This window comes from Macrobrachium nipponense, chromosome 28 (assembly GCF_015104395.2).
Source record: "Macrobrachium nipponense isolate FS-2020 chromosome 28, ASM1510439v2, whole genome shotgun sequence".
Classification (NCBI taxonomy): domain Eukaryota; kingdom Metazoa; phylum Arthropoda; class Malacostraca; order Decapoda; family Palaemonidae; genus Macrobrachium; species Macrobrachium nipponense.
Window position 1 is genome coordinate 21658414 of NC_087217.1, and position 25963 is coordinate 21684376.

The 25963-nt window shown below is 38.7% G+C and overlaps 2 protein-coding genes across 7 annotated transcripts in view; one reads left to right on the top strand and one right to left on the bottom strand.

Annotated features, from left to right (window-relative positions):
* Positions 1–13719, bottom strand: part of LOC135201561 (persulfide dioxygenase ETHE1, mitochondrial-like) — a 76277-nt gene extending 62558 nt beyond the window's left edge. The window contains exon 1 of one of the 2 annotated variants that reach the window (XM_064230568.1): positions 13489–13719. In XM_064230568.1, coding sequence (XP_064086638.1) covers positions 13489–13650 — 162 coding nt within the window. In that variant the 5' untranslated portion in view covers positions 13651–13719. Of the gene's footprint in view, positions 1–13384; positions 13432–13488 lie in introns of those variants that run through there. The other variant, XM_064230570.1, reaches the window with a different exon arrangement.
* Positions 1–25963, top strand: part of LOC135201559 (tubulin-specific chaperone cofactor E-like protein) — a 71096-nt gene that overhangs the window by 13011 nt on the left and 32122 nt on the right. For 2 of the 5 annotated variants that reach the window (XR_010311550.1, XM_064230564.1), the window contains exons 1-3: positions 14927–15141; positions 17760–18006; positions 19854–20035. Coding sequence is in view for 4 of the 5 variants with exons in the window: in XM_064230564.1 (XP_064086634.1) it covers positions 17764–18006; positions 19854–20035 (425 nt within the window). In the remaining variant the exon portion in view is untranslated. The other 3 variants (XM_064230566.1, XM_064230565.1, XM_064230567.1) reach the window with 3 other exon arrangements.

The following is a 25963-nucleotide window of genomic DNA, read 5'->3' on the forward strand; positions in this document are numbered from 1 at the left end:
CCACTTGTTTTCCCCCAACCGACCCAACCAACCGCGACAAACAGAACACGGATTAGAAACCGTACATACGTTTTTCCCTGCTGCCACCCTACTAACACTGGTTGGATTGATGGATTCCCGTTCGACCAACCCGCGGTTCGGAACCTAGAACAAGGGAAGCCACCACTTGACTCCTGGGGCATTTGTTCCCTTTGTCTCCTCTTCGAAGCGGTTAAGACGATCCCCGAATGTTTGAGGCAAAATTCTCCATCATACCACGTATACACTACTTACCACACACTGATCACACTTGGAGAAAGAAAAGGAATGAAAAATAAAAAATGAAATGGATAAAGAACGGGCAAACTGAAAACCGTCTTTAAATGAGATAGGACAGTAACACGTCTTATCTTAAAGGCGGTAGGAAAATAACTGATGGGTCACAGGTAGCCGTGGGCATTCTGGGTATACATGCCCCGTGACCTGGTATAGATGCCATTAGTCCCTGGATCTCACAAGTGTAATTTTAATTCTACCGGTTTCCAGCTTGGCGCTAGTAAATCCTAATGTTAAGACCGAAGGTTTGTTTCGTGTATGAACAACTGCGATTTGACATCTAGTGCACTAACTAGATTTTTTTTCTTTCTTTTATTTAATAGATACACTTTAAAGGTAATTTTACCTTAAATACATATACAATATATGTATTTTTGTATAGAATTAACACCTACAAAAAAAAAAAATTAAAAATACTCATCTTTAGGCGTAAGAAAAAATAATAAGCCATTCCGAGATATAAAAGCCGGTATTACAAAAAGGCAAGAGTTGAATGATTTTTGGACTTATTTAGGAGCAGCGTCCAGAATTATGCATATACTCCCTTGTCATGGCTTTTATTGATTACGAAAAGGCATCTGACAGCCAACACCAAGATTATGGAAGGTCTTTTGATCTGCTGTAAATATCTGGACACGCTACAAGGGAATGTTATTTCACATTTGTAGTTTGCCCTTCCGAAGATTTCATAATATAAAAAAAAAGTGGTCAGACATGGAAGAAAAGGTTTGACTAACGATAAAAAACCTAACAGACTTACAGTTGACGAACGGTGTAGTTCGAATCATCAAACCACAAGAGAATTTTTAGGAAATTTGCTAAACAATGGATCACATAGGCCTATCTAGATGGTGGCCGGAAATAAAATAACAGGAAAATGGTTACAATTTTGGTTGGAAAAAAAAAAAGAAGTCACACAACTTTTGTTGAGTGCCGTTATCTTTATGATATTTACAGTCTTTTGTCCATGTTTTTACGGTCATCCCCAACGGGCTTGTACTAAACACGCCACAAAGTTGGATACATACAGTTAAAACCAAAAATCCCCAAACGGGCTTGTACTAAACACACTGCAAAGGTGGAGACACACCGAGTTTATTATTATTATTATTATTATTTGTTAAGTTTTTGGATAAGCCATTCGTTTTTCTTTGTACTTTATATTCTTCGAGGTATTTCAGGATGCTAAATAGTAGATACATGTCGAGTTAAAACAAAAAATCCCCAACGGGCTACTACTCAACACGCTGTAAAAGTTGGATACATTGCGAGTTGAAAGAAAAAACTCCCCAACGGACTAGTACTAAACACGCCACAAAGTTGGATACAAGGGTACAAACCCGCTTAAAATTTACACTGGTGTCACTATCTAGGAAATATTAATGTGACTTTTTTTCCGTGACATTTTTACCTGGATTCATCGAGAGAGAGGGCTGAAAATAAAGCTGAGGTAACAGAAGTACAAAAGGATGAATTAACTCTCCGGAGAAAGTACTTAGGAACAATGAATTATATTCAGCGCAGGTTCTCTCGAGTTGAAACTTAGGTCAAGACTTAAAAAGACAAGGCAGACAATGGGTAGCTGAATAAGGTCAGGAAACTACACATAAAAGATGAAAAATAAGTGGTACGATCCGTAATATTACATAGATATAACACGAATCTTGGTATGACTAATAAAGCACATCTACATTATTTTGTCGATTTGAGGATAAAGCTTTAAGAACACTAAGAAGCATAACATACGTATCAGAAACGATATCATAAGGGAAACTATAAGTCCCATATGTACATAGAATAATGAAAGGAATATGGAGGTAGCCTGAATATGCCCTTCGTTGAACCAGTATTACAGTGCATGAGTGTCAGGAATCCGGGTAAAAATGTCATAAGTAGAAAAGTCACGGTAAAAAAAAAAAACCCATTAATCTTTAATAGACAGTGTACCCAAGGGTCAATTTTAACCCCGTAATATCCCTGTCCACCTTTACTGCTTGCGTGTTTAGTACTAGCCCGTTGGGAATTTTTTGTTTTAACTCGGCATATATGCATTCACCTTTGTGGCGTGTTTAGTACTAACCCATTGGGAATCACCATAAAAAAACAATCTTAAGACTGTAATATCAAAAAGATAATGAGACCCCCCCCCCCCCGGGGGAAATAGTGAATTCTTTCCTTTGAAATTATTACCCATCACCATAGATTAATGTGAATTTCTTTCATAGCCAAAAATGTGACTTTTTCTGCCTTTTTTCTCGGCCACCAGTGTCAGTTGGACACCTGTAAACACCAGAAAAGTTGCAGAACTTAAAAGAGTCTTAGGGCCCTTTCACACTATGTCGTACGTAAATGCGACACGATGTCGGACCTACATGCGACTAGCAGTCGACTATTATCTCTAATGTACCTTTACACACTATGTCGGTCCGGCATCGCATTACAGCCGACAGGCCCCACTGGCCATGTCTGGTGCTGCACCCAGACGCGATTGCAGTTGGCCATTGCCTTCAATACGTGTCTTCACACTATGCGATTTTTTCCTGCATATACTTGAAAACATTTGAGGGATATAAATAGTGTTATTCCCGTTGCTGAATAACCACTGGTTCCATGCAACGAAAAAACACCATACAATAATAATAATAACAATAGTGCTATTCGTAAATAAGAAAGAACTACAGGTATAGATGGCTTGAGTATAAACTACTGAGAAATGATTTACTAAATGATTTACTGTTTTTTTATTAAGGTTAAATATACGTTTTAATACTGAAATTATTAGGTTATCGGCAGATTATTGATATAAAAGAGGACTAAAAGCTTTTTATTTCGATAAAGTATAGTATTTTTTTAGAAGTTTTTGTAGTTAACACTTACGTTTTATTTACATTAATTAATGAAACAGAGAGAGATATGGATTTTTTTATATCAAAGTAAAAGATTTTAGTTTTTTATATAGATATATCACTTTATACTTTTGATAAATAGAGATGTTTCAGCTAACACTAGTTGTTTTCATTTCTCCTTTTTCATTTCTATATGGAAAAGCAGATTTACAAGGAAAGGTCCATATTATTTCCTCTTACTTGATGGTAACTGCCGGTTGTTGTGCTGGCGAAATATCATCTCTGAATGTCGTATTTCTTTTAGAAACTGGTTATGCAGACGTGATAAGAGTTCCTCAAAGGTTGTTTTAGACATTCTGAAGTAATTGCAAAATTTATCATTATCTCTCTTCAGCTCCTCGAAAATTGTGGCAAATGCACCGTACAAGTGCCTTTGTGTATTCAAAGGGTGTACCAAGTGAATTCTAGGTTTTCTATTCTTTTTTCTCAAATGTAATAAATAAAGACAATAATTTTCTCCTCCTGTCCATCTAGTCACCACTAGAGGCTGAGAGCAGACTGCAAGCGCTTGTCAAAAATTGGGTCACTTTGTGCGGCAGTCGGACAAAATGTACGATTTGCGCAATTTTGTGTCGCATTTAGATCCGGCACTGCAATCGTATCTTGGTGCGACAAGAATCGCATAGTGTTAGACCTACACGTGGATAATGATTGGTGTCCGTGTGGCAGATAAAACTAGAAACAAACTGAGCTATTTACATATAAGAAACCAGGCCACATTTCGGATTGAAATGTGATGGTCATGAAATCCGGCGTGAAGGACAATCCATCGATTTTGTCTTTCTTTTGAGAGAGAGAGAGAAAGCTTTGTTTGTGACCTTGCCCCCAATTCTTCGTGAATAATCGCGAAAAGAGGAAGTTACAGCGTAGCGAAAATGTAAAACGATATGGAAATAATCATGAGGTGAAGTAAAAACAGTTTCATAAAAAAAAAAAAAAAAAAAAAATACGATATATCACGCAACAGTATGGAAACACGTCTCGACAGGAGTTTCAAATCATTAACGCTTCAAAAATTACAAGATACGTAATTTAATCTCGTTGAAATGTCTGGGTATTATAGCAAACCCCAACCGTCACAACCGGCCCCCCCCCCCCCTTTTTTTTTTCTCTCTCCCTCTGCTCGTGAGAAAGCATCCAAAGACAAGCACGATTCGCGCTCAGGGAATAAAAACGTTAACAGAACCTTTATCCCCTCTCCACAAAACCATAAAGCAAACCGTGCGCGCGCATGCAAGCACGCCCAAAGAACATCACACATATAGAACTAAACTTAGTTTTAGACAGACATGCGCGATGTAACGTCGTTCACTGAAGATAGTCATAACCCTTTTATCTCTTTCATCTTAGATAACAAAGGTATGCTACCGGTTTCGTCAGCCCAGAAAGAAAAATCTGGAATAATAACCACGACGATAACCAACAAATCATGACGCAACCATGAGAAGCAGAATGGTTCAAGATGAGTCAACAGACGGCTCTGGAGTGGAGAAATTCGCGCCAAAAACAGTTAGTCGCACCTAGCAGGGCAACGGCCATATTCATGATTTGAAACATCTGATTCCACATCAGTCGCCTTCGTCTCAAACGGTGTGTGCTGTTATCGTACACCGGATATGTCGCTATACTCATCTGGTAAATCTGTCATCGCTTACCTTTTAAAAGCATATATTTTTTTTTTATTTTAAATCACCTGAGTGACTTTCAGATATGCGGTGTCACTGAAAATATATATATTCTTGCATCCTGTAGTACTAGCCGACAAACTCTGCGTCATTTAGCCGGTATTTCTGACAAAACTGGCGCCTCTTATCTTCCATCTTGCAACGATCTCCACTTGACGAAATATACTTCTGTAATTGCGCAAATAAAAGAATAGCGTTGCCTTTTCTAGGCAAATTTATGCAGTGGGTCTCAAATAAAACAGCAAATGTGTTCGTGTGACAATGCCTTAAAATTAAGGGTAAGTTTATTAACCTGTGTTCTGACACATGACCGAAATGCTGAAATAATAATTTTGTATCTACAGGTCTCAAAAAAAGTATTAACACAAAACATAACACGATATTAGATTTTGTACCTGCCATTTATCAACTGTGGAGTGCAGATGGTTGATTTCAGTTAATTTATTTTGCAATACAGTCGATATTTTTCTTATTCTATGACTTCCACTGAAAATCTGTCTTTATATGAGTTGTTCAACAATGTAAGCAAACTTGATAAAAATCTAGATAAAACCAGATTTAATATATTGATATTCCCCGTGAGCGGGTAGTGCCGTCAGTGCATCTCATGCGGTGCACTGTGGGGATTACTTTTAAGGTTCTTGACAGCGTGCCTTCGGCCCCTAACTGCAACCCCTATCGTTCCTTTTACAGTACCTTCTTTCATATTCTCTTCCATCTTACTTTCCACCCTCTTCTAACAATTGATTCATAGTGCAAGTGCGAGGTTTTCCTCCTGTTACACCTTTCAAACCTTTACTTTCAATTTCCATTTCAGCGCTGAATGACCTCGTAGGTCCAAGTGCTTGGTCTAATTCTGTATTCAGTTCAACTCAATATATCAATATTCAACAAACACAGGAACAGGTCGTAATTTCTTAGATGATCCCATGACCTCTGTTAAGGTGTAGTACCACTTGGCATGCAGACCATGGCACACTGTAGCCTGTGTTGAACTGAATTGAATGAGTATGAATCTAGGCCAAGCACTGGGACCCATGAGGTCATTCAGCGCTGGAATGAAAACTGTCAGTAAGAAGGTTTGAAAGGTGTAACAGGAAGAAAACCTCAAAGCAGTTGCGCTAAGAAACAATTCCTGGGCGAGGGTGGAAAGTAAGATGGAAGAAAGGGACTATGAAAGGGGGTACAGTGAAAAGCATGAAAAGGGTTGCAGCTAGGGGTCGAGGGGACGCAGCAAACCAAGGTCTAGACCTTACTGCAAACGACCTTAAGCAATGCCAACAGTGCACAGCATGAGGTACACTGACAGCACTGAACACCATGCTTGGTGTCACTATGAAATGAAGCCTGTAGTCACCTCGAAATGATTATAAAACTGAATGTCTACGAAACTGACCTATTGGTCTAAATAAAATATTTTTTTAGTAATCCAAACTTTTCTGGTTTGTTCCTCTCCACCCTCGTTGTGACTCACATTAATCAAATGACTGTCAGGTGCTAATTCACCCCTTGAATCAATTATCGCACATTGAAACCAATCAAAAGTCGTCGGTCCAACGCCGCCGTCCTGGTTAAGACAATGCTGTTGACCACAGACCAAAGCTTTGTAGTTTTAACAGCCATTAAAATTTAAAGAAAGTATTGCTTTCGAACTGAGGTACAGTGAAAGAAATTTATTTTAGTTCAGTACCCGATGAGAATGATTACTACATAAGCCCTTATCTAACCAGGACAAAAAAAAAAAAAAAAAAAAAAAAAACAAAAAAAAAAAAAAAAAAAAAAAAATATATATATATATATATATATATATATATATATATATATATATATATATATATATAGGATTAAAGGATGCGGGGGAGGAAGAGGCAGTTTGTGTTAAACCCGAAAAAAAAATTCAAGGAAGATACAGAATCGTGTTTAGCCATGTGAAGCAAGGTCGTCGTCCGGGAACCTGCGTTTCGCCAAGTTGACGAAAATAATTCGTACATTAGGCCTATAGGCTTATTGTCTCTTTGGATCGCCGCCAACAGCAAGCTTTAAAATGAGACTATGCTTAAGTAGGTCAACGCACCAGGCTTCGCTTAAAGACGGTTCCCAAAAGCTCCCTATTTAACACTTTCACACTGAAAATCCCAGGAATAGCAGTTGCTACGTATCAAGAAGCATTCCACGTTTACGTTGCACGTGATCACAAAGCAGAAGACAAGCAAAAGGCACAAAACAAAGGAGGCAGAGTTTGGGAAGACGGTGCAACAACCTGTCGTGCTATTCGGTCATCCTACTCAATACTCATACAACTCCCGGGCAAGGCAGAGTACGAAAGGTACACGCAGAACAAAATCTATAAATACCAGGGCAACCTGCCTTAAAACACTACAGGGGGGCGTTACACACTCTACGGTCACCAACTGTACATAAAAACATTTTTAATACAAAGATACTCATAATATTACAAGATCATTTGGTCATGATTTAATCTGGTTTAAACATCGAGTATGTATGTGCAATGTCTGAGAGCGAGTAAATTCACGCGCTTACGTGAGCAAGGGTCTATTGCTCTTGCTTCATATCAACAAAGCGTGGCGTACTGAGATGAGGTAAGAAGAGAGAGAGAGAGAGACTGGCGGCCAGCACTGGCTCCCAGCCATGACACACCACAACGCACGTATGCTTGAACCACTGAGCTACATCATGTGACCGCTTGAATCCTCTGCTTGCAGTCGCACACAAGGCGCGTCTTTCTTAATCTTCGCGTCATAATCCCTTTTAGCTTTCATATCATCGTACCCGTATCCACAAGCTAAATATAAATGACTTTTGACTGTCGATAATTCAGAAGTTCTACAAAGGACGTGAGATGACTGCCTGGTGCAATATAAGTACGTCTTCCTTCTTGTCCTTTTGACAGGGTCTAGGGCTCACGTTACCTCCAAATATGGCGTTCGAACTGTCATCTCACCCTTGTACCCCCAAGCTCCTTCAAACGTTTATATATACTATAGTGTTTCTAGGCATCGCCATCTTGAATTGATGGCGATGATCTAAGACCTTAATTATCCTCTTTCATCAAAAGTCCTATTTTCATCTCTATACCCGGCTCCGTCAAGTACTACGATGTGAGAAGAGAAAAACTATCCCAAATAAATGAACCGGTAAATAAACAAACACATTGCGGTACACTGCGCTGAGGCATAAAGATGAAATAAAATACCTAAAGCACTGCATTCCAGAGAGAGAGAGCATCAGCTCAAGGGCTATAGGAGCAGGCCAAACCTTTCCTACTGCTGTACGTCAGAAATTGGAATTACCCGGTCCAACTCGAAGCCCAATCAACTAGGAGGTAAAAGAAAAAAAAAAAAAAAAAAAAAGAGAACTCTCTCTCTCTCTCTCTCTCTCTCTCTCTCTCTCTCTCCTCCTCTCTTACTCTCCTCTCTCTCCTCCCTCATCTCTCTCACACACTAAATTAACGTTCAAATTGACGCTTACGATAACAGACTGATAAGGTAGTACCTCTCAGTGATCAGTCATTGCAATAAGGATCACATATTTTCTTATGTCAAGAAACATAATTCGACGTGAAATATAAATCCGTGTCTGTCTGTCGAGTAAATTATATAAAAATAACTATTTGAATCCATCATGTTTATTTTAAAAGGTTATACACTCTACGCCCAATTTCTGGGTGTATATTGAAGCATTAAGAAGGTCTTATAACGTACTGGCAAGTAATGACTATATGACAAATGCCAGCAGAGAGAGAGAGCTTACGCATCTCATGAAAACTTGAAACACCTGTGGGGTGATGCTCACACTCTTTAGTAACTATAATTGTGACGATAAATGTTTTGAAATAACATACTCAAATACATCCCACAATTTGACTAAAGACCAAGTAACCTCCATCACTGGGAAAAAAAAAATCTGGACTTTGCATCAAAATCTGTCACCTTTACCTGGCCCGCCGACCCACCCACCCACGAAATCTCTGAAATCTGTATTTATCTTTGTAAGTTATGGACTGACAAAAAAGGACGTGGGAGAGAGGAATTTAGACCGATTAGAAAGTTTGGTGGCCACTAAACCTAGAAAAGGCAACTTCAGGGAGAGAATACTATTTTCACCATGGTCTAGAAAAGGACACACATACTTTTATTAGTATTTGTAAAAATTTAATAAATGGATAAAAAATGCAAGAATAAAAATGTTATAACAAGAGACCAGATCTATTAGGCCTAACTATTGAGATTAATTTGTTTTTGGATGTCACTTAGGCTACGTGTTACTTTTTTTTAAGCAAATCTACATTTCTAACAATTTTCCTCGCCATTAATAGTCACCCCCACCGAAATATATAAACCATCAGCCCTTTCCTTCTTCGGGTTAGGTTAGGAGACCAATCTCCTTAGGTTAGGTTAGGTGAGGCTGGTTCCTAATGTTTTCCAAGATTAAAGAAAAAAAAAACTATGAAAAGTATACAATCCGATAAATTGAACCTAAAATACTAAAAATATATTAATTATCAACTTCTGTATAACTTCAAGAACACTACAAAGCTCCATGAATGTGCATACCTCTGCAATTCCCACCCCCTCCTCACAAAAGTATTTCAACTTAACCCTCCTAAATTTAATTGTATATTTACCTTACGCACAGGAACCCCTCCACCAAATGCCACTTTATTTAATCCCATAACTTTCCGAGGTAAATCGAGCACATACAAACAATCAGACGAAATTAAAATGGGGCCACTTTCTAAACTCTGCGGGCGCTTGCTGGCAGATGGCCCTAATATTTTTTTTTTTTTTTTTTTTTTTTACAATATGTCAAGTAATGCGAAAATCAATACCTGCTAGCTTTGGACAAGCAAAATCCTTTTGCGTCATTGTGTGTGTGTGTGTGTGTGTGTGTGTGAGAGATGAGAGAGTGAGAGAGAGAGAGAGAGAGAGAGAGAGAGAGAGAGAGAGCCATCACGTCCACACAGTTAAGTTTGTCAAGATGACTTGATTACATTTATCGACCGTCTGTGTACACAACCTTCATACAGAAGAGCTATAAAACCTTAGTCAATTACAATCTGAGGAAGACTGGGTAAAGTTATCTGTAAGAGCCCAGTAACATTTAAAGCAAGTTTAGGGGAACTGAGCGTCCACAGGTAAAACTAAAATATGATACGAGTGAAAATTGGGGTTACAATTCGTAGCATAATTCCCCCTCCTCCGTCATCGTCAAGGACACTCAGTGGTGATCGATGAATGTCAAACTCGAATATGTGGACTCTCACTTCGGCAACACTGGGAAAGCACAAATTATTCCTTCCTTGGTAAATTTACCTTCCTGGTGAGTGCATGATTAAGGGGACCTTGTACACACTGCGAGTAATTATTTGTCATCGTTTATCTTGCTTGCAATTCCTTGTAATTATTTCAAGATAGTGGCGTTCAAGTTTCTTTGAAAATAAAAAGTTAATTTATTCAGAATATATGAGACTAAAATCGTCATTCGTATGGCTTAACATTCCTCGTAATTACTTTAAAATTGTGGTATGCAAGCTTATATATATATATATATATATATATATATATATATACTATATATATATAAGTAAACCGATTCAGAATAATGTAGGACTAAAAAGACTCCTTGAAACACCACACCTCATGGCACGAGCGCAACTATATATAGGTCTATCTAAGCGAAATCAAGAGGTTAGTGTCCTTTAAGACATCGAGTCTTCCCCTACACTTGAGAAAATTGCCAAGTCACCATTACCTGACAGTCAGCAAGCCAAGCTCAAGCCAAGCATTAAAAAAAAGCGACTCTTCGCTACGTGGCTCCTCATCTCCATGCAAGCATAGTACCCAGTCTCTCCCGAACTGGCAGTACAGAGGCGTTTGTAAATTCTAGCCACACATACACAGTGACGTCGATAGCCCTGAGTCGCCTTGGGTAACCAAAAAGATCACGTAGGCCAAAACTGCATCATCATCATAATTATTATTATTATTAATACATAGAATGAGCCTAAAAGGCCGAATGGTATGCGGCACCATAATATAGCACCATAGCCTTGGTTAAACACGAAATAATCCCAGAATTCAAATACGTTTCATTGCATAGGACTAAAAGCAAAATGGCCTCCATATACCGTGGATATAATCGGTGGACGAACGCATCTAACAGCCGAATGGAGGATATATATAAATAAATTCTTTTGTTGATATTTCAATATCGAAAGTAGGTATGCGCACTATCGTAAATAAAAATATTGCTTGTAAATATTTGCGAATTTATATTAGGTTTGAACACATTCTCTCTCTCTCTCTCTCTCTCTCTCTCTCTCTCTCTCTCTCTCTCTCTCTCTCTCTCGTGCAACCAGGGCAAAGGCAACTACGCCCCTGCAAAACCTTATGTATTGTACGCCCATAACTGTCACCACCCATAACCAGATCCCTCAAATACAGGATAAAAACTTTCCCCCCACTTGTTTTTCGTTTCTTTTCCTTTTCTTATAATCTGATTTTAACGAACTAAGGAACAACCCCCCCCCCCCACACACACCCCTAAAGGAGATATTGGTCTAACGATTCACAGCAGTCTTAAAGGGCTAACGTTCATAAACCCCCAAGTCCTTCCCTTGCTGGCTATAACCCACATTAGTTGACTAACTATTAGATAAATGAAATTCACTGCTCAAGTACTTGACTATGAAATCAAATCTGGGAACTATCAATAGTGAGACGAGAGTCTTATACACTGGACTGCTTAATTTTACACACACACACACACACACACACACACACACACACACACACACATATATATATATATATATATATATATGAAGATAATAGGCCCATAAAACACTATTTGAACGTTGCAACCATCTATTTCGAGCGCTTCCTTCATTGCTCCTGATCACGATGGTGAAATATGAACGTAGGATGTCTTACAAGAGTATATATATATATATATATATATATATATATATATATATATATATATATATATATATATATATTATATTTGTATATATAGTATATGATATATATTATATATATGTGTGTATATGATATATGATATATATATATATATTTCACCATAAAGAATATGTAGGTGCAGTAAGTCTCTATTGGTATGCAGGTGACAGATGACCCAGGAAGGATGGTCATTAAATAATAATATATAGTGCTAACAAACAGTTCAATTCCATCGATACCACTGAAGCATCTTCAGTACCACATGGCCTTGGCTGACAAACCCCCAATGCCAGCCACGCCCCTTTTCTTACCCACTTCGATCAACTCTTCCTCAGTGTCTCGTTCAAATGGCCTTTCTGGCCTGTGCTTACTCCATTCCTTGAAATATCACATTTTTATCAACTGTTATCAATATTACTTAAATATGCATGCTAATTATATCAAGCGAAAGCGTGTACCTTACTTTTTTTGATGACGCAGAAATACGATTGGCAATATCAAAAGCATTAAATTTAACACCTGTAATACCAAATTTGTTTCTACAAAGGACTAGATCTACTAACTTTTAAAATACACAAATACTTCGATTTGCAACAAACTTAAGACGATTTTGGTTAAGCAGGAAAGAGAATTTAGTTCACTACAGCCTAGTTTGGTTATTAAAAAAACTACCTGTATAATATAGGAGAGAGAGAGAGAGAGAGAGAGAGAGAGAGAGAGAGAGAGAGAGAGAGAGAGAGAGAGAGTCCCAAGTCACGATGACTAGCAAAATACAAGAGCCGAAGGCAGCAAGCGGAACAGTGCGTTCCTGGAGTAGCCAAGTCTAAATATTAAATAAACCTCCAAGGTGACTAACTTTAAATGTCTCCGAGGCATTGATTAAAACGCACAAACACACACACATACACATACACTTCACTGAAAAATGTACCCAAACTCTAGTTTCTGGATTTTCAAAAACTATAATTTAGGCAAATTTCTCCAAAGATATTGATGAAATATTGGCAATTTTCCCGAAATATTTCCTTAGTCTTTATTCTCCCAGTAAAAAAATAATTAAATGGTTAGATTATTATAAACTACACACACGGGAAAATAGCAACTTAAGCCTAATGCTGGAATTCCAGGACGATCTACAGCCGGCGTAAAAAGAAGAAGAAAAAAAGTTCGTAAAGTGTTGTAAAGTTTAGATTCCGTACGATTCATTCCAACCACCGGTTAACGATTACTAGTACCACTCACTCGGAATAAAACTGTACCAATTAAGCCACGTCAGATCACTCAGAATCGCCTCGCTGGGACCCATCACCGCCGAAAGACCGGCATTCAGAACCGCTGTTCCGGACACTTCTATTTTTCAATATATGCAAATACATTGCTGCGTATTAAACTTCATGCATATATGCTATACTTATTTACACATGCGTAAATAAATGTATGGATACATATGCATATAGAACCATTTTTCACACCTAAATATGTACATATATGTACTTACAAGTAACGCAAAACAACCCATTACTCCTTGCTACGTGACTGACTGAAAACACCCACTTACTACTACAAATGCAGACGTATACCCCTTGAGAATCTCCACTTTACCTGTCTGAAGATCATGTTGTTCTTGGAGTGCGCGGAGAGGCCTCTTACACTCAAATGGCCCGAAGGGGAGGTCAAACGACTGAGAGTCCTGGAGTAGCAGGGATTCGCTGGAAACGAGCTTCCTAGCCTTACAGCTGACCGAATAACCGATCCCATCGCCATGGTTACGTTGCTTGTCGCGATGTGGCCGGAAAACGGACGAACTGGTCGCCGTCGCTTCAGAACCTGCCACAGTTCACTCTTTATATAACTGTTCGCTCGTCATACGATAAGATTAAGATGGTTCGCGCGACCGAGCATCGATCTTAACATTCGAAATGCTATGTTGTTTTGATTCGTCGTACAACATTTTTAATCAATGCGAAATTCAAGGCAGAAAATGCGTAATTATATGTTGCATACACGCGACTGCTCAGGCATTCCTCCTATAATAATAAAGTTGTACCTAAACATTGCTCTGTCGGCCAATTGTAATAAGATCATAAGACGTCCATTGGTTCTGATTGGTTGAAGGACAGACGTTGCCAAGTATCACGATTTGGTGTTCTTGTTCTTCCTCCCTCCTGAAAACCATACCTTCAGGGATACTACAATGAACTGATCATTTTTAAAACAGTAATGGAATTATACTAAGCATTTTCCTTGAAATTCGTCAGAGGAACATGTTTTAATTCCTCGAAGAGCGTACATTGAACATATTTTCGGGTACGATCGATGAGCGAAACAGCCATATTTGTAAACACTGAAAGAAAGGCCACCAGTAGCGATTTTGTGGGGTCGTAAATACTATCAGCTGATTCATAAAAACTCTTGTTTCATTTCTGTTGTTGGCGGATGTGACATGAATATTAATGTCTTTATAGGTGATTTATGAAGCTTAGTTTTAATAAAATTTATTAGTTTTATAAAATTACATCATATTGGTAAATAATGAGAACGAGTTCCAGTAGTATGCAAATAACATGCCGTTTATTTTTGTAAGTTTAGTGATGTGCTAAACCATTCCAAAAACTATTTCTTTAGTAGATCATAAAACTACAGATTCTATAATAAATCAACAAAAAACTTTCAATTCATTTTGGCTCATGATTACAGCGACCGTGGTGGCCTGTCACTTTATGCCCAGCTGGTATGAGTTCAAGTGCTTTTTTACTCAGCTGAAAACTTCTCGGTGCGAATTACTGTTCGAATTTATTGACGAGTTGTGACTACGTGTTTATAAGTTGTATAGGAATCTGGTATGTTGATTAAATTTATATATTTTTCGTTGAATAACTTGTCACTGTTTATGTAGGTACATCTCGACGCCTTTATTTGATTAAAAGTCGTTTAAATATTTCATTTGCAGCGAATAAGCGCGTTCGAATGATTCGTTAGTTTAGCACCGCCAGAGTACTGTGAATGTTGGGGGTAGTGGAACGCCGCCAGATCCTGGCTGGTTGGCGTTGTCAATGTACACCAGAAACTACGCAGGCTCACTTGCCAGTCCCTTGCCAGTCGAGTTATTTGCCTATTGTATGCTTTATGTGAAGCCTGGTAAGCGGAAGTCGCGAAATCTTAATAACTAAGAACGTAGCAATAGTTCCTGAAGGGTTTTAAACACGGCAGGACCGCCTTCACGTTAGAGGGAAGCTGTGATCGCCAATTATATTTGTAAGTGGAAGAAGGGTCGCAGGAAGGTCGCGCTGTTGTTGTTGTGTACCAGGGGAGGTTGCAAGTCAAAGTAACGTCGCAATTGCAAGTGCCATAAATTCTCGCTTAACCCTTTACATTTGGGATGATCGTGGCCGTTTGCTCTCCCATCTTATCGTGTCGTCCCCGTGCTTCTCGACGGTTGTGAAAATGGGTTAGCTCTGTACTGGAACGTGTGAAATAGAAGTGGTTTTTTCCATCCCGTCCGAGCTTTTGTCTTATCGCTTTGTCCGAGATCATCTCGTACTGTTGTTGCAAGTCCACCTTTCTTCAGTTGCACGTAGCAGTATGTAACTCATGCCTTTCAATGTTTTTTATAGCTGTTAAGGACTGTGTCACGGGCACTGAGGTTAATTTCCTTCATTTCCTTCATTCCTCCTTTCCCACTCTAATTTATGACACTTGTTTTGTCTTGAAGTCTTCTTTCCCATTGATAAGCTGCACTCGTGAAGGCAAAGGCTGTTTAGTTAACTGGTTACTGTATTGAGTGTGTGGGTAACTCTGACAGGATATTTTCAAAATAGGTACTTGACAATGTTCCTTATGCTTAAGAATGTAGGTACATAGCTATACTACCCTACTAGGTATATAAATACTACACACACACACACACACACACACACACTACTAAATGTACTATATAGGCTATGATACTTCTAGCACATGCCAAATTTATTATCAGAATGGTTGAATGATGGTAGATTAGTAGCCTATAGTACCTACTAGTTTGATATTTTTTTTTCTTTTTTCAGAGGCTATGGTATAGTAAACAGGGGGAAGGTAAATAATACCTAAGTTGTGCATACCTACCTATATGGCATAGAAGTTGTGAAAGCTTGAATAATTTTAAGAAACCAACGTATGTTTTTAAGCTGTTCTAGACTGTTCCAGACTGCTGGGACATTTGGAGGTGATAGACATACCTAGACACTCACAGCGTGTGCATTCTTCTAGATTACAGTGGGAGCTGTATTTTTTATTTGTTACGTAATGATCACCCACCTTTTTCAGCCAATTGAAGCTCAGGAAGTTCATATATTAAAAGATATAACTGGATGTTTATTTTACTTTTCTCGTTTTTCACAATGTTTTTGTCACAAAATCAATGACTGTCATATGTGTGAGAAATGTTGACGGATATTATTAATATATTTTATATCATAGAACATGTAGTGTGACTTTATCAGTGGGGAATTATGATAGTCCCTTCTATTAATAAATGCTTGGGTAGATCTATATAACTACTCCGCGGCGAGGTAGACTATGACATTTGACGTTTTTCTACCTACAGTATTAACGTGATTTGTTAGTACTTGCGTGATCTGATATTTAATATGTGACTGCCAACAATAGCTACACAGTTAGTAACATGGTACCGAGGCTAATCCAGTTTCCCTGAATTTCAGTGTGAAAATGGACTTATTTCTGTCTTCACTAAGCCTATAATCTCTTAAAGTGAAGGTTATGGCAGAAAAGACTGAAATTAAGAGAAGTGAGATGTATGCTTCAAAAAGAAAAGCGTTGATTTATATGAAAATGAATTAGCTAAGAAAGGTTTAGGCTTTTACAATGACACATTGATTTCTTGTCAGAAACAGGTAGTATCAGAATTATTTGGAGTTCTTATCATCAAGTGTGGCTGTGACTTTGGTCTTTATGTCGCATGACAACTGCGAAGGACCACAGTTGGAAGTTGTGGGGGTGTGTTTTGGAAAAATCAAAGATAGTGATAAGCATCAAGAATAATTGTGAAATACACTGAAAGCACATCAGATGTACCTACCGGTAGTGGAAAATAGACCGAACAAAATCAGATGCTTCATAAGAAATCTAACCTCACTTAGGATAAAAGTTTTTATCCATTACCCCTCACGTGTTATACTGAGTGGCTGTGTAGCGTATGGTATTAATGGGCTTCTTGAATATTCATTATCTGAATACATATGTCCGTTTGCCTCAAAAAAGTAGGAACAGCATGGATATAATAATGTAAATGCAATACTATTTAGAATGGTGTTTGGTCATATTTGTTGACATTATTTCCATTTATGTACAGACAGTGGTCCCCCTGTATTCGTGGGGGATGCGTAGCAGACCCCCCCCCCCCCCCCCCCGCCCCCCCCCCCCCCCCCCCCCCCCCACCGTGAATAGTTAGAACCCGCAAATAGTTGGATCCCCTATATATTGCTTTAAACCTCCTATTTTGTTAGTTAAATCTTAAAAAAAAAAACACTAACAATTTTTATAGTACCTGTTTTTTTTAACTTTTTAATAGTTTAATCACAAAAAGTGCATTTTATGATGAAATTGATAAATAAATAAAAAAAACATTAATTTGTGGATATTTCTCATAGAAAAATACCGTGAATAGGCAAATTTTCCCCGAATAATGAGGGGGAAATGTTCCAGAGAGAAATCCGTGAATGCGTGAGTCCGCGAATACAGGGGGTCCACTGTATATTGTTTTAATGAATTTGTTCCTGTTACTCATTAATTTTAAGTTATAGTTGACCCACTTTGTTATTATCATGTCTGATTGAAAAGCTGTACATTTTCTTGAAAGTGATATACTTTTGCAGCAAAATGCCAAGCTTGCCAGAGGCTGTGGATATGAAGTATGGGGATGAATGTCCTGATGCACAAGTAACTGAAGTCGCTTGTGTTGCCCTGACTCTCAAGCGTTCTGGCCGACAGCGGTTGCCATCAGTTCTCATCCTCTCTGAATGTGATATTGAAGAAGCTGGTGATGAAGAGGAGGTTGAGAAGAAGTGTGAAGGAGTCAGAGAGTTGGATTTATCCCGAAATAAACTCAAAGAATGGGATGAGGCAAGTATTGTGCTGTACTATTTGAAATAAACTTGTTACCAGATATTGCTAGCTGTAAAATCCATTATTGTACTGTGTACTGATATTTTAGGTTGCAGGTTTCAGTAAGTGATATTTAAGAAATAGTTCTCTCCCAGCTTACCAATTGAATCATTTGGTCATATGTCTATGATAAGTGGCAGAATCCAATATGTCACAAAGACCCTTCAGTTTAGCATAGACCTGGATATTCATGATATGCCATAACTAAGAGTAGTTAGAATATAATTTGCAGTGTAAGATGTAAATCAAAATTTTCATTCAGTATAAGAAATTTATCCACAATATACTTCGCTTCTAAAAGTTTAGGCAAGCAGAAAACCATCACAGTAATATAACTGATAAGTTAAGAATTAGGCAAACTGAGGTCTGATGAAGTGAGATCCTACCAGGCTAATGTATCCTGCTGTGTAATATAAAAATAAGAAAGTAGAACAATTCACTAGCTGTTTTATATAGTGAATAATGGGAGTGAATAAGCCATCATCTGTGTGCTTATCACAGCTTTTCATATTTAGGATCATCTGCCTAGATTTGAGATGTTTCTCTAGATAGATTTAGGCTCTTATTTTTATTACTGTACTTCCATTGACACGTTTCACTGTCCTATATCTTTCTAAAAATAAAGTTACATGTACTGTACTACTTCCTGTTAGTGACAGCTAGTTGATTCGTATGTTTTGCACGGTAGAATTAGCATCTAAACCTATTGTTAGGCTGAAGGGTTAGTTAGTATCCTTGGATATGCGCAAAATAAGATTATCACTACAATATTAGATTTCATATTTTTTTGGATTGTCAGATTTATTCATTGTAAGATATAAATTTTTTTTAGTGCATTTTTAGATGATGGGCTCGACTTGCATGCTACAGTACATATATAGCAGGATTTTTTATTTACCAAAATTAAGTAGGCCCTAAAGCACCATCAGTTTTGATCATAATGATGATAATAAACATACTTATATAGAATCACTTGTGTTAAAAATCGGGTTTGATGCCTTTTAAGAATTTAATATGCTGTGTACAAGAGAATCATCTGAAAGTCTAAACTACATAACAGAAGAGCTGAACAGCGAAAAGGACTGACTGACCAATTATTTTACTAAACACAACACATTATAGTGAATCAAAGTCAATGAACAAATGTATGAATGGAATCAAATGGATGGCACATCCCAATACTAATGGGAAAAAGCAGTGGTAGCCCTGGGGTGTTCAGTACCATAGCAGACTTTGATGTCAAATGAAGGAATGACATTTCACCTTTCAAGTTCTTAGCAGTTGTTATGTATGGGAACCATGTACACAGAGTAGGCTAATAATTACGATGTGGAGATACTAGTGGCTTTCCAAAACAACAGACCCCCATAAGTGGGTAATGCCATTCAGTGCACCTTACATGGTGCATTATAGACATTACTGTAGTGTGTGTGGAGCATCCATCAGCTCCTAGCTGCACCCATTTCTTAGTCTTTTACTTTAACTTTATTTCCCTTCTTTCCTCAGTATTGCTCTCCAACTATTACTTCATAGTGCAACTGTCAGATTTTCTCCCAGTTTTGCCTTTAGATCCTTATACTTCACCTCTTTTTATTTCCATGATCTCTTTGTCTTACTGTCCAACCAGTTAGCTTGACTGTCTTTGACAGGTCATAGGTACCAGTACAGTGGCTTTGCTGGTATTAGCATAAGTGGATTGGTTTTGTATTTGGTAATTATTAAAAATTGTAAATATTTTGAAACTTTGCATTGTCAGAAATACAATACTACTCTAGAATTGTTCCTTAAAGTCATCATTTTTCCAGGTCTTCAAGATTTTACGACATCTCCCATGTTTAGGTTTTCTTAATCTTAGTTTCAATTCCTTTGAAACGCCCATTTCTGAACCCAGTGCAGTGGTTGGTCTCTCAAACCTCACACGCTTGGTCCTTAATGGAACAGAGCTGCCATGGAGGGACATCCACATACTTCTTGAAAATGCACCCAAGTAAGTATTCCAGGGATATTGTTATATTTCCTTGTTCTCTTTTTGGACAAGAAGTAAAGTTGGACCTTATATGGTTATTTTATGAAAGAGTTGTTGGTATGTAATGAGAAGAGTACTAATCAGTTAGAAAGCTTGTTGGGTGCTGAGAAGTGGATTGGTTAAAAAGATATTTATCCCTGGTAATTAAGGTACACAGCTCATTTTAGAAAATGATGGAAGAACTGGAAGTCTCTCGATCACTAATGCATAGGTCTTTATTTGCTATCCAGATTTAGTCTTGTGATCAGTCTTTGATTAGTTGGTATGATGAAAAAAATGACAGCGGCTCTTGCCTGTCTCCGAGACAAATGCATATTGTGACGGAATGATGACTTTGGAATGGTTTGATAAACTACATAATGGATTTATAGACTATTGGGTATTGTGACAATGACTAAAAGTGCAATGAACAGCTTCCTAATTACAGATGTGCCTGTAATGTTCATACACACTTGTTTACCATGACCAGAAAAAGGAGTACTGTAAGACCTTATGGTTGATAGTTCAACCAATTGACAGATTTTTTTTTTATTGGCAAAGGAATCAGGCATCGCAGGGGGAGTATTTTAAACTGTGGTCGATAGATGAACACCTATGACACTGACAGTCGAACTAAATGTTTGTCTTCACACTGATTTTATTTAGAAATTTGTAGACTGTGAAAGTACTTAACTTGGCAACAGAAAAGAACTGACTTGGGATTATCATATGAATAGGGATGCCATTTTGATATTTAGTATTCAGATATTAACAGCATGAAGATTAACCTTCACTACATGGCTGACTGTAGTTGGTAAGATATCTCCTTGACACCAGTGGGATATGACCAATTTCTTTGAAAGAATGCTAGCTGATTCATAAAAAGTTTGTCCTTTTATCAAGATACTTTAGGAATGGGTAACACTAATATGATGACTGCATCAACCATTAGGGGTCTGCCGACGAGCTACAGCTGTCATGGTACATGACTAAACTGAAGCAGGATGATACCAAACTCTTGCTTTCTAGAACCTTGAACAAAATAGTCCTTGATGCAACTGTGATCAGAAATATCATTCCAATGGTTTCATGAAATTGAATAGGCAGTCCCCGGGGTTATTCCGGGGGCTCCGTTCTTGAGACTCGTTGTAAGCCGAAAATCGTCGTAAGCCGGAACATCATAAAAAATCCTAAGAAAACCTTACTTTTAATGCTTTTGGTGCATTGAAAACTATGTAAACTGCATTCTTATTGCATTTTTCATAAAAAAACCTGCAAATATTGATTATTTTCCATTTTTGGTGTCATATTTCATCTGCCAGATGAGTGTTGTAGGTGTTGTAACCCTGGAACATGCGTTTTAACCCTGGAAATAATGTCTGAAGAATATAATTGAGAAGCACCTTAACCTCGGAACGTTGTAACCCGGGGACTGCCTGTATATAATAACTATTTAATCTGCATGTATCCAGCTGGAAGCTCATCCTTTTTGTTGAAGTTCTGCCTGTTTTGATTTCTGTGGCACCAAATATTAATGTGATATATGTATGAAGATAAATATTTTGGAGTCACATGCTCATGCATTTCGTAGTTTTGAAATTGTTCAAATTTTGTATGAGAGTTTGAAGGCTACAGAAGAGTGCATGAAGCAAGGCTTTAGTGTCTGGTGTATGCAGGTATGCAGATGACTTTGTTTTAATAGTAGAATCTATGAAAAGGGTACTATTAGAAATTTTTAAAAGATGCAAGAGTCGAATGGAGAAGAATTGATTGAAAAGGACAAAGTTAAAGTATGATTATGGTGACAGGTAAGTAAATGAAGTAGGAGGTGCAGTCTGGAAAGTGGTCGTTTATACTACTGAGCGTGTGGTGGAGGGACAAATCTTAGAAGAATGAAAACATTGTTTTGTTGGTTGAATTACAGGCCAGTTAGGGAAAACAGTAGCAAGTGAGAAGATGAAATGGAAAAAGATCTGAAATTTAGGTAAGTAAATGTACGTATTTTGTTATTAAACTGTGTTAAAATTAGGACGTGAAAAACCTACACTTAACCGCTCAGCAGAGACAATTGCACTTTCAAAGGAATGCCTTTTGTGAGCAGATGTGACTAACATACTGAGATTCATGGCAAATGTGTGCTGGGAAGCACACACAGGCAGTCCCTGACTTTCAGCAGGGGTTCCGTTCCAGCATTACGCTATAAGTTGATTTCCGCCATGTGTCGTTGCTTATTAACTGATAGACTCTGTAAGTGTCATTAACAGAGCTTTAATGGAGCTGTAATTAGATACCTATTCTTGTTGTAAGCGCTGTTAACGGTGCCGTAACTAGATACTTATTCTTGATAAATGTCTTTGTACCCGGTAAGTTGGTGCTGTCGTAACTCTGGGACAACCTGTGTCACAAATAAGGAAGTAAAAGGCAAAGTATTAGTATGTAGAGGCAGGAAAATAGAAAGAGATGGTTGGGCTTGTGTTGAAAAGGGGAAATGAGCACTTAGTGGAGCACTGGATACAGATGAAGCAGGATGAAAAAGTACAGTGGGCCCCCGTATTCACGTTCTCTGGATTCGCGGACTCGCCCATTTGCGGATTTTTCTTTGGAACCTATCTGAAAATTATTTGCCCATTTGCGGGGGTCTCTGTGAAACATATCTAAAATTATTTGCGGATGCAAATTTTTATACAGAAATATTCTGTATTTTCATGTTATTTACTGTATAATGTGAACATAATATGAAATCATACGGCACTTACTTGTGATTAATGTTGATTATAGATGATGATGATATTATAGCCGTGCAGCCTGATGAATGACGATTAAGATAGACTGCACATCAAAGTAGAGGAGTTACAGATCCTCTGAGGGCACCTTGTCACCTTCTTCAGGAGGCATCACCATCTTGAGGTAATTGTACACATGTACAAACAAGTCAAGATAGGGCTTCACTATTCCATTTATAGTATTGATGAAATTTGTGGCCCTTTATTTATTTCTATCCCATGCCTTGACTGTTGTCTGTACCTCCCTGACATCCCTGATCAAATTGTAGAGACCACGAAATTTATCAAAGGCCTGGTCCGTTGACGGGATAGCATTACTAAAGAGGGAGGCAAGTTCTTGTCCAAGAATGGCCTCCCCAAGGATTTTGCCCTGCTCATATTCGATCTCAATGCAGGCGGCTGCACTTTCAGTCATGCGATAATGGGCTGCTACTTCTACATGACTTCTGCCCTCTCTTAACATGACTGTCACGTCTATTTTCTCCTCAGCGCTCATTAACTGTAAAGGCCTCTGATGCTTAGGCTCTTTGCCAGAAGCCTTAGTAGAAGCAGAACGTTTAGAGGACATTTTAAAAAATAAATCTTAATCCGTAGTAGTGTATACCGCACGGGCAAAAAACGCACAAACCAAACGAGAGACCATTGAACTTACCTACGTACATATTGGGTCAATTGGGTACGCACTGCGCAGACTGTACATTTTATGAAATGTTTTAAGATGATTTCTATAAATGATATGTATGTACATAAAGTGTTTTAGGATGATACTAAAAATATGCAGACCATATGTAAAATACGTAAGACAACGGGAATATAGCAGGGTACGTATGTTTCTGTCTGCGGCATGCAGTATGTATGTATTTTTCATGCATACGTACTAAGTATATTTTTATGACTAAATACATTTTTTTATGATAAAAAATGTTTTATTAATTTTCAAATATTACAGTTCTGTAATATTCTGTAATGTAAACACAGCAAAATTTCAGTAACAAAATCACCCAAGCCAACTTTCCACAGATAAACAAATCTTATAATGCTGTGACACCTTAGAGCTGTATCCAAATGAAATGATATTTGACATGCTATTGGCTGTTGTCTGCACAGCAGCCAATCCAGGAGCCAGCATTCATTTTCCTTGTTGCTCATTGGCTGTACACTTGGCATTGATTCGTTGAAACCCGACCCTGTCTCGGGAAGATGGAATTGTGGTACATCACGCATCTCCTTCATCAGCCTCACTGCATGGAAAGTTACTGACATAATGCGAACGTAAACATGAAGCTGTTTTGTACATATCAGCAAATATCTGTGTGCATCATGCTGAAAATGGCCCCTAAAAAGTGCCCTGCTCCTTCTAAGGCTTCTGGCAAAGAAGCTAAAAGAAAGAAGACCGTAATGAAGCTCGACGAGAAGGTGAAACTTCTCGATATGTTGAAGGAGAGCAAAAGTCACGCCGCTGTCGGCCGCCATTTCAAAGTGAACAAGAGCACAGTGAAGAAAAAAGAAAGTGAAATAAGAAAGAGCATTAACATGACAGACTATGGTACAGCAAAGGCTGTGTCCACAGCAAGAGACAAAACAATCCTGAAAATGGAATCTCCACTTGCATTCTGGATCAAGGACTGCAGGAAGAAGAATGGGACCCTTGACTCCAAGATCATACGCGAAAAAGCACGACAGCTCCACCAGCAGCTATCAACTGCTACACAAGGTGGCGAGGAAGAGGAAGCCGAAGATGTAGAGGCACAGGAATGCGATGAAGAAGGGGAATTGGGATTCTTGGGCTTCGATGAACCAGCTCCGGAAGAGAAAGAGGAAGAAGAACCACAACCGGGACCATCTTCAGCTCCCCAAGGTTTTCAGGCGAGCAAAGGATGGTTCCATTGGTTCCAGAAAGGTTCCTCCTAAAGTCTGTTTCCCTACATGGGGAAGCTGCATCTGCCGACAAAGAGGCAGCTGCAAAATATCTCGAGGCCTTCAAGCAATTAATCCAGGAGAAAGGATGCCGCCCAGAAAAGGTGTTCAATATGGATGAAACTGGCCAGTTCTGGAAGATGCCGTCCTGGGCGTACCGTATGAAGGATAAAGCTAAAGCCTCCAGATTCAAGGCCCAAAAGGACAGGTTGACCCTCATGATCTGCGGGAATGCGGCTGGTTTTATGCTGAAACCAGGCCTCATTTATAAGGCTGCAAATCCCAGGGCACTCAAGAATAAGAACAAGGCGTAACTGCCTGTCTTCTGGATGCATAATCACAAGGCCTGGATCACCAAAATCCTTATGGAGTACCGGTTCCACGAGAGTTTCATTCCTCAAGTTAGGCCGATTTGGACATCGAGTTCAAAGTCTTGGTCATAATGGACAATGCTGGTGGCCACCCTCTCGATCTTTATTACAAGGGAGTCCAGCTCAAGTTCTTCCCTCCCAACATCACCTGTCTCCTCCAGCCTAAGGATCAAGGTGTCATCTGTGCCTTCAAGGCACTCTACACCGGGAACTTGTTGATGCAATGGACTGTGACAGTGAATTTACACCGAAAGCCTATTGGCATAAATTCACAATTGCCACATGTCTGTCTGTCATTGACCGGTTGCTGAAGGACATGAAGGAGACCCTGAATGCCTGCTGGAGTAAGTTGTGGCTGGACTGTGTCCATAATTATACAGGCTATTCTCCTCAGGAAATCCAACATTCGGCCTTAATAAGGCAGTACAGTTGGCGAAAATTCTTGGTGGTGAGGGCTTTGATGATATCACCGAGGATGAAGTTGGCACCCGCATTGTTGCCCATTCTGACCCCCTGACAGACCAGGACTTAGAAGAGCTGACGAAGTCTGCCAGTGAGGCAGACGACACTCCAGGTTCAGGAGAGGAACAGGAGGGGGAGGGGGAGAGCAGCCTGACTTTGGAATGCCTGTCCCAAGTTAAAAGGATGATAAAAGACCTCCAGGAGTTTGTTGCAACTTGGGATCCTGACATGGAATACTCCTTGATGTTTTCCAACATTCTTGATACAGTATTGGAGCCCTATAATCAAGCCCTCACAACTATGAAGAAGCAACAGCAGCAGCTGCCAATCACAATCTTCTTCACACGAACGAAGAAGGATCCTCCAAAGCCCCGAAT